At 50.7% G+C, this 12,082-nt stretch overlaps 1 protein-coding gene across 3 annotated transcripts in view; it reads left to right on the forward strand.

Moving 5' to 3' along the window:
* The first annotated feature begins 1,210 nt into the window (after positions 1-1,210).
* Positions 1,211-12,082, forward strand: part of cicb (capicua transcriptional repressor b) — a 36,363-nt gene continuing 25,491 nt past the window's right edge. For all 3 annotated transcript variants that reach the window (XM_029260135.1, XM_018732022.2, XM_029260136.1), the window contains exons 1-2: positions 1,211-1,604; positions 7,740-11,700. In XM_029260135.1, coding sequence (XP_029115968.1) covers positions 7,905-11,700 — 3,796 coding nt within the window. In that variant the 5' untranslated portion in view covers positions 1,211-1,604; positions 7,740-7,904. The remainder of the gene's footprint in view (positions 1,605-7,739; positions 11,701-12,082) is intronic.

A 12,082-nucleotide genomic window follows, 5' to 3' on the forward strand; every position in this document is an offset into this window, starting at 1 on the left:
AGAATAACGAAACAACTGGCGCTGGCAACTTTGCTGTGCGTCAGTGAACAGAGCAGTACTGTATAGCAACGATAGGGGGCGCGCTTCCGTGCAAATGGAGCCTCCATACGTGACTACGTCCGCGAGTGTGATTATGTAACTGTTACTTTGTAAGTGTGTGGTTGCGTGAGACAGAAACGCTTTACCCCATCTGTCAAGGTTTTCCATGTGTGTACTGTGTTTATATGCACATATACATGTAAACCGACTATTTTAAAACAAATTTCCAATTAACTATACCATCATTTAATAATACATATAACAAAACACATTTAATCTTACGTTGATAATAAAGCTTTTCCACACATAAAAATAAAACATGGTCATAAAAGCATCTATACTTTATTTATCTTAACAGTTACATTTCCACCTTTTTTAAAGTAAACACGGGGTTAGGCGAGTTTACACGAGACCACGCCTCTTTAGTCCGTCTGGTGGCAACATGCGTGATGACATCATCAATGTTCTCGTTCATTGGCTGAGACGCTTTCAAAGTCCTGGCCAATGGCAGGATTGCGTAATGACGTCAACTTATAAAGCAACTGAAGTTGTATGGAGTAGGCGGGCCACAGTGATTGTCGACGTCGAGGAGAATCGCTGTGAGCACTATGATTGGCTACGGGGGCCGAACTGAGGGTCTGTTGCTGAGAGAAAAAGGGAGAGCAACAAAAAGGGAGGAAGAGTAAGAAAAGCTAAAGAAGCAGGAAAGAGAGGTGAAACATTAACGGGGTTATATAGGAGTAATGCGGACGCAAGTTTACTATAACGTGCTAATATTTGCTACACACCGTACCTTAAGATCCAAATTACAAAACTTAGGAGAAGAATGGTTACACTCCACCCCCTCCCCGTGTCAGTTGCCATGTCACTCGTCCCACTTCCCTGAGGGCCATGTCGTGGAAATTAATAATGAATATGTAGTTTTGTAGCAGGTGTTCTACAGCGCCGCGTACGGAATCTCCTGGGGAAAGAGACGACAATTCCCGGGGTGCACCGTTAAACCGGGGGCGGTGCCCGCGTTGTCAGTTGTGGACATCATAACCCGTTATCGACCGAAAGGCGGCGTAAAGCTGTTTCTAATTGGCTACCGGCATTCTCCCTCCGCCCCTTTGCCCGCCCACTCCCTGTTCCTAAGGTTCCCTCAGCTTTGATTGGACACTGTAAACGTTCTGCCGAAGCTGCGGCTCGATCTTTATCCCCGTCGCTATTTGCCCAGGATGTTTGTCAATCAACTGTACTTTGACAGTCGGTCATGCCCTGTACTTTGTAATCTCAGAACTATAGGCTACTGTACGTGTCAGTGATTTCTGATTGGCTGAAGGGACCAGCTGTTAGTGGTTCATTCACCATTTTGTGACTGTAGTGGAAAAGGGACTCAGATAGTTTTTCCCCCTCCTTTGAGTTGCCGTGAAAAAAAGACATGTTTTACGGATGAAAAATAAAGTGAAAGCCCGGACAGACAGCAGCCATGGACGGCAGTGTGACTACATTCCTGTTCGTACTAGCTATCTCAACTGCAAACAGCACCGTAAATCTTTCCGTTGCCAACTGAATCTGTCTGTTGGGTGAGTTTCAACTAAGCGAGTTTATTATATTCTTTACTCTCTAGCTAGACGGCTCGCACTTGCTATCGATAGCTAGCCGTCTGTCTGTGGTGCTGTTTTCATGGCTGTCTCCGTCTGTCTCCGCACGCAAAGAAAGATTAAGTCAGTGTTGTGAAGAATGTAACACACAGTGAGTGTGTGAGAGAGGGGGGGGTGGAAGAGGGAAGGAGGAGGGGTGGGGGGTGTACAGTCTAAACTTTGTCAAATGTTACAACGGCGAAGCTATCATGTGTGACAAGCAGGACGGACAGTTCGCCTCTCGTGCACTGAGACTGACTCTGACAGCGCGCACTTTACGGCGCACGCAAGGCAAGCTGCGCTCTGCAGCGGCACTCACTCGGCTCGCGCTCTCGCTATTATATATCCGGGCCACAGTTGCCCGCGAGCCGCGGTGCTCGGCAGCTACTGCTACTAAAGCCGCCTGCCGGCTGCCCGCTGTCACACTGTGTTGAAGTACGCGCAGCCCGCCCGCTAGCTACTACTAGGCTAGCTACTCTAGCGTAGCTACTGAGACGGTAGTACTACTACTACTACTAGACTAGGAGCTGCTGCGCGGCTAGTAGTAGTAGTAGTTGGCTGCCTGAGCACCGATAAATTATAAAATAAAAATGGAAGTTCGCAGTGTCTCCTGCTCGCTCCGTGCTCCACGCACTTTCCGCGGCTGTCCGGCGACGCGCGGCACCTCGCCGTTTCGCGCTGTATTTGTGTGTTTTGTCGAGCTCCGTGCTCTTACAAGTAGAGGCCTGTGTGAGAGAGTGTGTGTGTGTGTGTGTGTGTGTGTGTCGTCTATGTGAATGTGTGTATTGTGTGTGTGTTGGTCCGTGAGCGGCTCGTCGTAGTGCTCTGTTGAGTAGCAGCACTGCCACTACTAGTGCAGTGCTAGTACCACTACTAAACCACTGCAAATACTACTGACACTAGACTAGTAGTAGTGAAAGCACTACTGCTTGTATAGTATTAATACTGCTACTAACTAAGCCACTGAAATACTACTGACTCCACTAGTACTGCTTGTACTAGTATATGTACTACTACTATTGCTACTAAACCGGTAAACCACTGCCAACAATACTACTCTGACAGCACTGCTTGTACTACTAATACTAATACTGCTAGTAAACCACTGCAAATGCTACTGACAGCACTTCTGCTTGTACTAGTAACAATAATAATGTACTACTGATACTAATATTGGTACTAAACCACTGCAAATACTGCTGAAAGCACTACTGCTTGCACTAAAAATACTAATACTGCTACTAAACCACTGCAAATGACAGTTCTACTGCTTGTACTAGTAACAGTAATGTACTGCTACTAAACCACTGCCAATACTACTGACAGCACTACTGCTAATACTAATACATCTACTAAATCACTGTCAAATTTACTAACAGCACTGCTGCCGTTACTGATGCTTGATAGTACTGCTACTAAACCACTACTGATACGACTGCCAGTACTACAGCTACTACTTAATATCACTTATACGGCTAGTACTCCTGCTAATTCCACTGACAATACTACTGTTACTACCACTGTTAATACCGAAGCCAATACTACTACCAGTACCCCTGCTACTACGACACCACTTCCACATCTGCTAAGGCTACTGTTACAACTACGACTAAATACTACTGCTACTTTTATTACAACTGCTCCCAGTACTATTACTACTGGTGCAAAATGTTCCTGCTTATACTGCTACGACTAATACTGTCGCCAATACTACCATGACCAACGCTAATACTACAGCTACTGTCAGTACTGTTGTTACTAATTGTAGTACTGCTAATGTGAGTATTATAACAAATGCTACTGTAGCTACTATTAGTGCTAGTACTCCATCCACTGGTACTGCTTCTACTAAATACAACTGCTACAGATGCCTATGCTAAGTACTACTGGTAATACTACTGCTATTAATAGCATCGCTATTGCAAGTATTATTACTTATTCTATTGCTGTCACCGCTGCTAATGCTTCTGCTACTATGACTACTACTACTACCACCACCACCACTGCTGTTACTCTGCTATCTGTCACCAGCACGAGCTGCAGTCCAGGGATGTCAAGCTGTCCCTCAACTTCCCACAGTCAGTGATGACCTGTGTTCCCAGTGAGACCAGTTGCCCTGCTTAGCTGAACTGTGTTTTGTTCCCCCCCCTCTCGGGGTGTGTAATACTGTCAGTGCCATTACGCTGTAAGTTTTTTTTAAAATGTCAGTATATTGGAATTTGTGGTTTTAGTATTGTACTTTTACCATCCTTATGTTCTGTTGTTCCAGTGCTAAGCTTTTGTATTTAAGAAGTCATTTCTTGCTTGCTGTTAACCAATTTCAGTGTTTTGCTCAGACTTCTTGAATTGTATTTAGTGTACCTGATCCATGTGTACATACCACATGCATCGCTGTAGAGATAATTGATTTGCCTTTGACAGCAGTGCTTGTGGATTGCTGTTCGCACTAGTTTTGACACTCGGTACATGGAGGTTACCGCTTAGAATATAAGCATTTGCTGTCAGTAATTATAAGCCGTTCTGTCGTGATTATCCCACTACTCTTAATTGCTGCTTTTGTTTGTAGTTAGCTGCTGCCGTTGTTGCCGCTACGTCACCGCTGGCCTTTTAAATATTCTGCGGCTCGTAGGATTACCCCCAGTGACTGCCTGAGAGCTGCTGCAAACTCAAAATGATAAAATCTTGAACAGATCATGCTCTGCTAAAGCAGGTATATGTGTAAGAGGTCTTACGTTCCTGTTGTTTCATGTTTGCGTGTTCCCCGGTGACCCAGTTAAGCCAGGACTAGCCTTACGGTATGGCATGGGAAACTACAGCACTCTACACCCACATTCCAGCACAGCGCACTTCCTTCTCTGAGCAGTAATCCACAGAATGTCCTGTGGCCTGCCGTATCCACCGCAGTTTATACACATTGAGGTAAATAGCAGGGTACTGCACAACATTTGCAGGGAACCACCAAGGTCAACAAGCAGGAAACAGGGTCTCGCTGTTTTTCCCCCATTTATCGGTGGTGGACTTTCAGTAGAGATCTGTTCAGCATAGTATATCGTTCGGCTATATATCCTCACCTTATGTCACAGTACTGAATTGTATTATAGCATTTGCCATTATGTAAGAAATAAAATTGAGGGGGAGTCTTTCGATCATAGTCTCATTAGCATATTCATGTTTGTCAATTATTGAATTAATATCCCTTCCCTCCTCAAGCGTCTTCGTGGGGTCTTCCACCCCTGCGATGAAATCAGCCGTAGCGATAGGCTCAGCCTGCTTGCTGTATATGTGTGTGCTGCGTACTGCTGTATGTCTAGGGATGTGCCACAGCCAAACATTTGTGCTACTGCAGTTCCTAAGTGTAAAGGCCTGATTTGGATGTTCCGAAGGCTGCCGTATAGATAGCGCTGTAACCACAGTAATTATGCATTTTACACAATGAATGCGTCTCAGTTGTTTTCTCAGCTAATATCGAGCAAATCATGGCGAAACCTTCCGTGATTCCTGCATTTAAAAAGGGAACTGGAACAGTGGATCACAGGCATTGCGGAGTTGTCCGGAGACTTGCACGGCAGTTTCTAATGTTTTTCTTTAATTGGGGGATTAAAAAACCGCAAGAAATAAAAATCAATCACATATTATTTAGTGTCGTGACCTTTACCGTGGAATTGTAGCAGTGTGCAGTGATGGCTGCAACAGGAACATGACTGGAAGAAATAAATGTGCAGGCAACAAGAAGGTTCTTCTGAGGGAGGCTCTCGTGCAGTATGCATCGTCTCTTTGGGAAGTGGAAGCTCTTGGAGGTGCTCTTCTAGCCCTGAGGTGTGAGTCAAGGGTGCTGGTGAGTCAAAGCCAGCGGCCTGGAGTAGAAGGGATATGCAAACCCTACTCCAGGTCTTCACAATGTCGGGGATTCATAGTTCGGAATCAGTCCTTGGAGGTGTTGTGAGATGCACAGGACCTGAATTGTGTTAGCGGAGTTGTTGGGCTCTAGGTGTTGCGTATAGCCAAGGGTATTATTGCTTTCTAAATGTGAGCATCCTAGTGTGTGACGTGCTTTATTGATATTTAATTTTTTTGGGAAGCTGTGGATGAAAGATTTTTTCTCTAGTACTAGTACCTGCACTAACATTAATCCTAAGTGTTTCTCTGTAGCAGGATCACACTACACTAACCTTACTCCTACTTATTGTATTACACTAATAGTTCTTGCACTTGCAAGGGCGCTATGCAAGGTACATCCTGCATGGGGTGCCAGGTCTTCCCAGGGTACTCGCCCAAGGTGACACACATGATAGGCGATTTAGACTCACCATTTCACCTGAAGCCCCCCTGTTTTGGACTGTGGGAAGAAACCGGAGCACCTTTACAAAACCCAAGTGAAAAACAGGGAGAACTTGCAAACTCCAATTCAGACTTGCCGATATGGAGCTGTGAGGCACCGGTGTCACCTGCTGTGCCACCACGCCGCATACCTGCATTTTACTACAGTTGCAGAACCTGCATTAACCCTGTGTTCTGTATGTGCAAGTAATTGAAAGTCCATAGGTTGCAGCACATTGCCCCACCATGACGTTCGTGCACCTACACATTTTTCATTTCATCAATACAGTATTGCAGGTAACACAGCTGTGCCGCAACCGCAACCAAAAAAGTTGAGTGTTCACAGAAGGGGTGGAACGTGTTGGTGCGTTAACAGTATATTTTTGCATGTAACTTTTTAAATAGGCCTACACCATGCTGATATTCTGATGTGACGACCAGAAAAGGGGTGCATTCTTTAAAACTGACATCAATGCCAAAGCGTGCTGGCGGCCTTGAGGTTGAGACCAAGGTTGTTGGGTGGGAGGTAAACTGAAAAGATGAGAACGCGACAGACTAATGAACGAGAGGAAGTGATGTTAGGCTCCCTGGCAGGAAGTGTGGGTTGAGCTGAGCGCAGATTGTCGTAGCAAACAAACAGTTAAAACATGGTCACCATAGAAGAAGCGAGGGGGGGGAAAAAACCTCTTAAAATGACGGGGATGAAGAATTCCCCCACCTCTCAGCCAGGAAATCAGTGTGTGTGAGTGTGGCTGTGTCACTGTCCTGTGTGTCTTTGGATGTCAGTCTGTGAGTCTGGGCTTCATTTTTCCCAAGTTTCATATATTATTATTACACCATGGCTTGCCAGATTAAGCTAAAACTGTCCCTATTTGCCACTAAACTGTGTGTGTGAGTGAAAGAGAGAGAGAGCGAGAGAGTTGGTGTGAATGACAAAGAGTGTGGAAAATCCCCTCGACTGTGTTACATACAAGCTTATTTGCAACGATAAGTGGGACAGAACCTCGGTTCTCGCTGAAGTCGGAAGGTCCAGGTCTGTTGTTACTGTCTCACTCCTGCTGGAACTGCAGTACCGCATTGTTCCCACAACACCCAAGCAGATACAGTGCTTTCGTGCTTAACTTAGGAAATTCTCCTTGCCAGATGCGTTGTTTATCGTATCGATGTAAATGTAGCAGAGGCAAATGCTGGATAAGGTCAGCAGTATATAGGAGCTGTTGAGAATCTTTGTTAGTGACCTGAAGGTTACTAGTTTGAGTCCTGAAAGACTTCGTGCAGTTTTCCCTTTGCGGTGGATAAATTGAATGCCTTCAGTGCTGTCAGATGCTTGATATGCTTTTGGTGATGTTCTACTAATGAATAACTTGTTGGAATTCGAAAGACGAGCAATACCGCTGCTCTGTACTAGAGTCTTCTCGACGTCTCTAAGCAGAACGTACATTTGGAGTATATGGCGTGCAGTTAAACTTCAGAAAATTGTCCACTGTATTAATACAAGCAAATACATAATACGTGAGTGAAACTTGAGTTTGCAGCTGCACTTTGCTCTCTGGAGTTTGCACTAGAGTCCTGCTGTGTTTAATATGGCTGACTAAGGTGGCAATGAGAGCCTCTGTCTATATTTGTCGTATTTCCCCAGTGTGCAGAATATCTTACATTTAAACTAGTACTTCCTATTACTGACACGGCTCAGTGAGATGACAGTGTCTCGCATCATATATTGATAACAAGAGAATGAAGTGCCTTTTTTTTCTGTTTCAGAGTTGGGAAGTGGAAAGGAGAGTGAACAGGAAGGAAAGAAAGAAGGCGGCAGCGAAAGTGAGGAAGGAGAAACTGGGCACGAGAGACGATCAGAGAGAGCGTCGCAGAGCGCTGAAAATCCCATTTGAAAATAAAGTAGACCTAACTCATACTGAACGGGAAAGGATGAAGTCATTAAAAAAGCAAGGAGGACGCTCCCCTCCTTTGACTCGGGCGAAGGGAGTGAAGAGGCGGGGTGCAGCAGAAATGATGTCGGAGGGGGAAAGGAGAGACAGACAGCGGGAGAACGTTGAGGGGCTACCACAACCTGCTTCAGAGCTCCCTTCATCCAGGAGACAAACTCCGCCCAGAACAGACATATCTCAGGATGAGCCGGTTAGGTCTGGCGGGGCTCCGGATGGGGACGTGCTGAGAGAGCCAGGGCGACTTGAGGACTGCGAGGAGGCAGAGGACGGCAGGGGTGGTTCCAGGACAGGAGGGCCACACCGAAGCAGCAACAGCAGCAGCAGCAGCAGCAGCACGACCAGCTCCGGCAACAGCCCCAACCCTCCCTCGAGCCGCAAAACGGCCACTTTCAAAGCCCGGGTGCCTAAGAAGAAGTACACCTATGAGCACTGCACAGGCAACACCCCGACCCCCACGCATAACAGTAACTATAACAACAGTGGCAGCAGCAACAACAGCACTGGTAGCCAGTCGGCAGCCCCCAGTGCTGCTGCGAGCGAGGACAGTACGGACACGGATGCCCACAGCCACAGCAGTGGCCAGAGTGAGGAATGTGTCACCGGAGTTCCCAATGACAGAGGAGAGGCCAGCCGGGGCCAAAGTAACCCCTGCACTGGGGCCTTGGCTCCAAAGGAGAAAGAGAGGGTGGCGGATGGGGAAGGAGAAGGCGATGGTGCCCCGAACTCGGTCCGCTCCTCCTCCACAGACACGGCCAGTGAGCACTCTGCCGATCTGGAGGTCTTGGAAGCGCCCGCCGACCCCCGTCCCCAGGCCAGCCCTCCGAGATCTTACCACAGCCCTCGCAGAAGCCCTTCTGCTTTACCTCCAAAACCCAATCCCAGCCGCAGCCCCAGCCCTAGCCGTAGCCTTGTGCACAGGGATGGAGGCCTGCCAGGAGGGCTGGAGGACGCCCTTGCCAAAGGCCTGAAGAACCAGCGAGTGCTGGCCCGATGTCCACGGAGAGAGGGGGAGGGTAAGGGCCAGGAGGATGGCAGGACGGAGGCCCAGGAGTTGGGGCCCCGCTCCCCAATGTTCAGAGCGGGTGTAGTGCGGAGGGTGAGCGGGGAGCAGCGCAACATTGGAGTCCAGCTTAACGGGGAGGACTTCCTGCGGCACTACCCGTTCCGAGGCGGGACCTCTCAGGGTGGAGTTGTGGACCTGATACTGGATGCATCGCCACCTGGTTCTGCTCCTGTGGCTGTTGGGACTCGCGTAGTGGTGCCTTTCGGGGGCAGCAGTGAAAGTCAGGAAGGGGCACGGCAGCTGTACAGGGAGGGCGTGGTGTCCCAGGTGGACCCGCACCCTACTATGCCCTATTGTGTGCTGCTGTGCGAAGACACAGCGGTGCTAGATGACAGGGAAGCTGAGGAGGAGGAGAGGCACAGGGCCAAAGCTCAGGCCATGTGGGTGTCCCGGCAGAACCTACGTCTGCTCATCAACCCGTGGGAGCTGCCCCAGCTTGAGGGTACCCACGAGAGGGAGCGAGAGCGTGAGCTGGAGGAAAGGGAGCGGTGGGTGGAGATGGAGCTGGAGCGGGAGGTGAGCCAGCTGAGCAGCGGGATGGCGCTGGGCGCGGTCACGGGGTCCCGGCTCAGCTGCGGATTCCCGTCCGGTGCCGTGACGGGCCGGCACCAGGGTGTTGTGCCTCCTTCCTCCTCTGCTCCGAGCGTAGCCATCGCGTCGAGCACTGTGCTGAGCTTGGCGGTGGACCGGGAAAGGGAGAGGGACAGAGACAGGGACAGAGACAGACAGATGCAGAAGCAGACTCAGAATTTGGAGGAGGACATTGAAGTGTCTGGGTTCAGCATGGCCCGGTTACAGGAAGATGGGGTGGCTGCTGAGGCAGGGAGCAAGGCTGGGGGAGTGGTGCAGCATCCCAGACACATTCTCTCAAAACCGCCTGGCTTTCCTAGTGCCCAGTTATCTATAGTTCGTGGCATCAGCACCCCTCTTTGCACCGCAGTTGGGCCTCATCTTGCCCTTAACACCATGGCGAGCCCCCAGCCACCTCCTTCGCCTGCACTGCTGGGCCCTGAAGTTGGGATCGGACCTCCGCACCTGCCCCCTCTGCCATCTTCCGCAAGCACCCGCAGCTCATTGGTTCCTCTGGACAAGACTCCTACGCAGACCCCAACCCCAAACGCCAACACACCAGGGGGCGGCTCGGGGTCCACCTCCTCATCCGCATCTTCCTCACGGTCCCGCACCCCCCTCACTGCTGCCCAGCAGAAGTATAAGAAGGGGGACGTGGTTTGCACGCCTAACGGCATTCGCAAGAAGTTCAACGGCAAGCAGTGGCGGCGCCTGTGCTCCCGCGAAGGATGCATGAAGGAGTCGCAGCGACGCGGCTACTGCTCTCGTCACCTGTCCATGAGAACCAAGGAGATGGAGGGCGGAGGCGGGGCTGATAGAGAGCGAGGGGGTAGCAGCTCAGGCACCGTGACGCCCTCTGACCTCCGCCTGGGCGGTGGCCGGGCCAGCAGTGAGTTTGACTGGGACGACACTTCGCGGGACAGCAGCGAGGCCAGCAGCCGAGGAGACTCTCGGCCACGCCTGGTGTTGCCCTCGCTGCTGCCACAGGACCTGTCGCGCTTTGACTTCGACGAATGTGAGGCGGCCAACATGCTTGTGTCCCTGAGCAGCTCCCGCTCTGGTACGCCCTCCTTCTCCCCCGTTTCCATCCAGTCGCCTTTCTCCCCTGCCCCCTCGCCCTCGCCTTCCCCCCACTTCGTGTTCCGGCCCGCCAGCTTCAGCCCGATCACCGCCTCTCCGGTGCTGCCGCCCCGCAGACCCCGTCACCAGAGCGGCACGGGGGGTAACACACCCAAGTTGGGTACGCCGGGATCTGAGCGTGAGCGCGAGAGACACCCTTCAAGCATTCCACCCTCCTTCCACACCAACCTCACCTTTACTGTTCCCATGAGCCCCAGCAAGCGGAAGCCGGACGCCCCCTTGCCACCGCCTCCTCCGACCCAGGACTATGCCAAACCCGACCTGGAGCAGGGTGATCCTGGCCTGGGTCTCAACCCTGCGGCCTTCCGTGTGCTTTCGCCACAGACGCAATCTCACAACCCTGCCTTCTCTCGACCCCGGGTCCTGACTACCCCCTCTAGCCGCCCCCCTTCTTCCACCACCACCTCTCCACCTCCAATGCTGGTCTCTCCTACACCCCCCTCGCCCTTGCCCCCGGACTCCAGCCTTCGCCGTGTGGTGCCTGTGCCCCAGCAGCCGCTGCGTGATTCGCCAGTTATTGTACGCAACCCGGAGGTGCCGCTCACAAAGTTTACAGAGCGACCCCTGGGCCACGGGACTGGGGCTGCGGCCCGATCCAAGGAGCACCACCAGACCCCCCAGGCGGTCTCCGGGCTCCAGGTGCCCGTGCCCATCAATGCGGCCGCTGCCACTAATGGAACCGTCCTCCTTCGCAACTCCACCTCTGCTCTGGTGCTGGTGTCCTCTGCCCCGTCGTTGCCCCCCATGTCCACGGGCCTTCCCGCTCAGGCCAGCCCCGCTCTGGCATGTATCTCAGTGGCAAGTCCCAACGCTGGACCCTCTCTCACCAACTCTGGCTCGGGGGGCAGAGAAAGAGGGGGACATGGTGGCACGTTTGGAGGGCAGCTGCAGCAGCCAGTGCCCTGCCATCCTTCTCCTACTGCTCTGCTGCCCCTCATCCTGCCAGCGGAGTCCCTGCACCCTGCGCCCCGCAAGGACATCATCATGGGCAGGCCTGGGACAGGTAAAAAACTCCATGAAGTTATATGGCTGTGTGGGAGGTCAAACACAAAGGTGGAACATAACACGTGGAGCTGAAGTTGCGTTTGAACGATATCCCAGAAATTACGAGAAATATTGCATGTAATTTGCATACTTTGACTAGAGTGCAACAGTGTATACTGAAAATAAAAACACCAGGATGATGTACCATCCAAATAAATTCTGAAAGTGCACACAACTGTTTCTTTGTTTATGTGAAATTACCCCGTTAGGTGAATTCCCGTCACGAAGGAGTCAAATTACTATTATGTCTGATGGTGGGGGGTTGGGGGGGGGGGGTGGTTTCTGGACAAAACAATGTCAGCTGAATATAATTGAAATTCCAGAATAAAAGGTATTTTTAG

This window comes from Scleropages formosus, chromosome 18 (assembly GCF_900964775.1).
Source record: "Scleropages formosus chromosome 18, fSclFor1.1, whole genome shotgun sequence".
NCBI classification, from domain to species: domain Eukaryota; kingdom Metazoa; phylum Chordata; class Actinopteri; order Osteoglossiformes; family Osteoglossidae; genus Scleropages; species Scleropages formosus.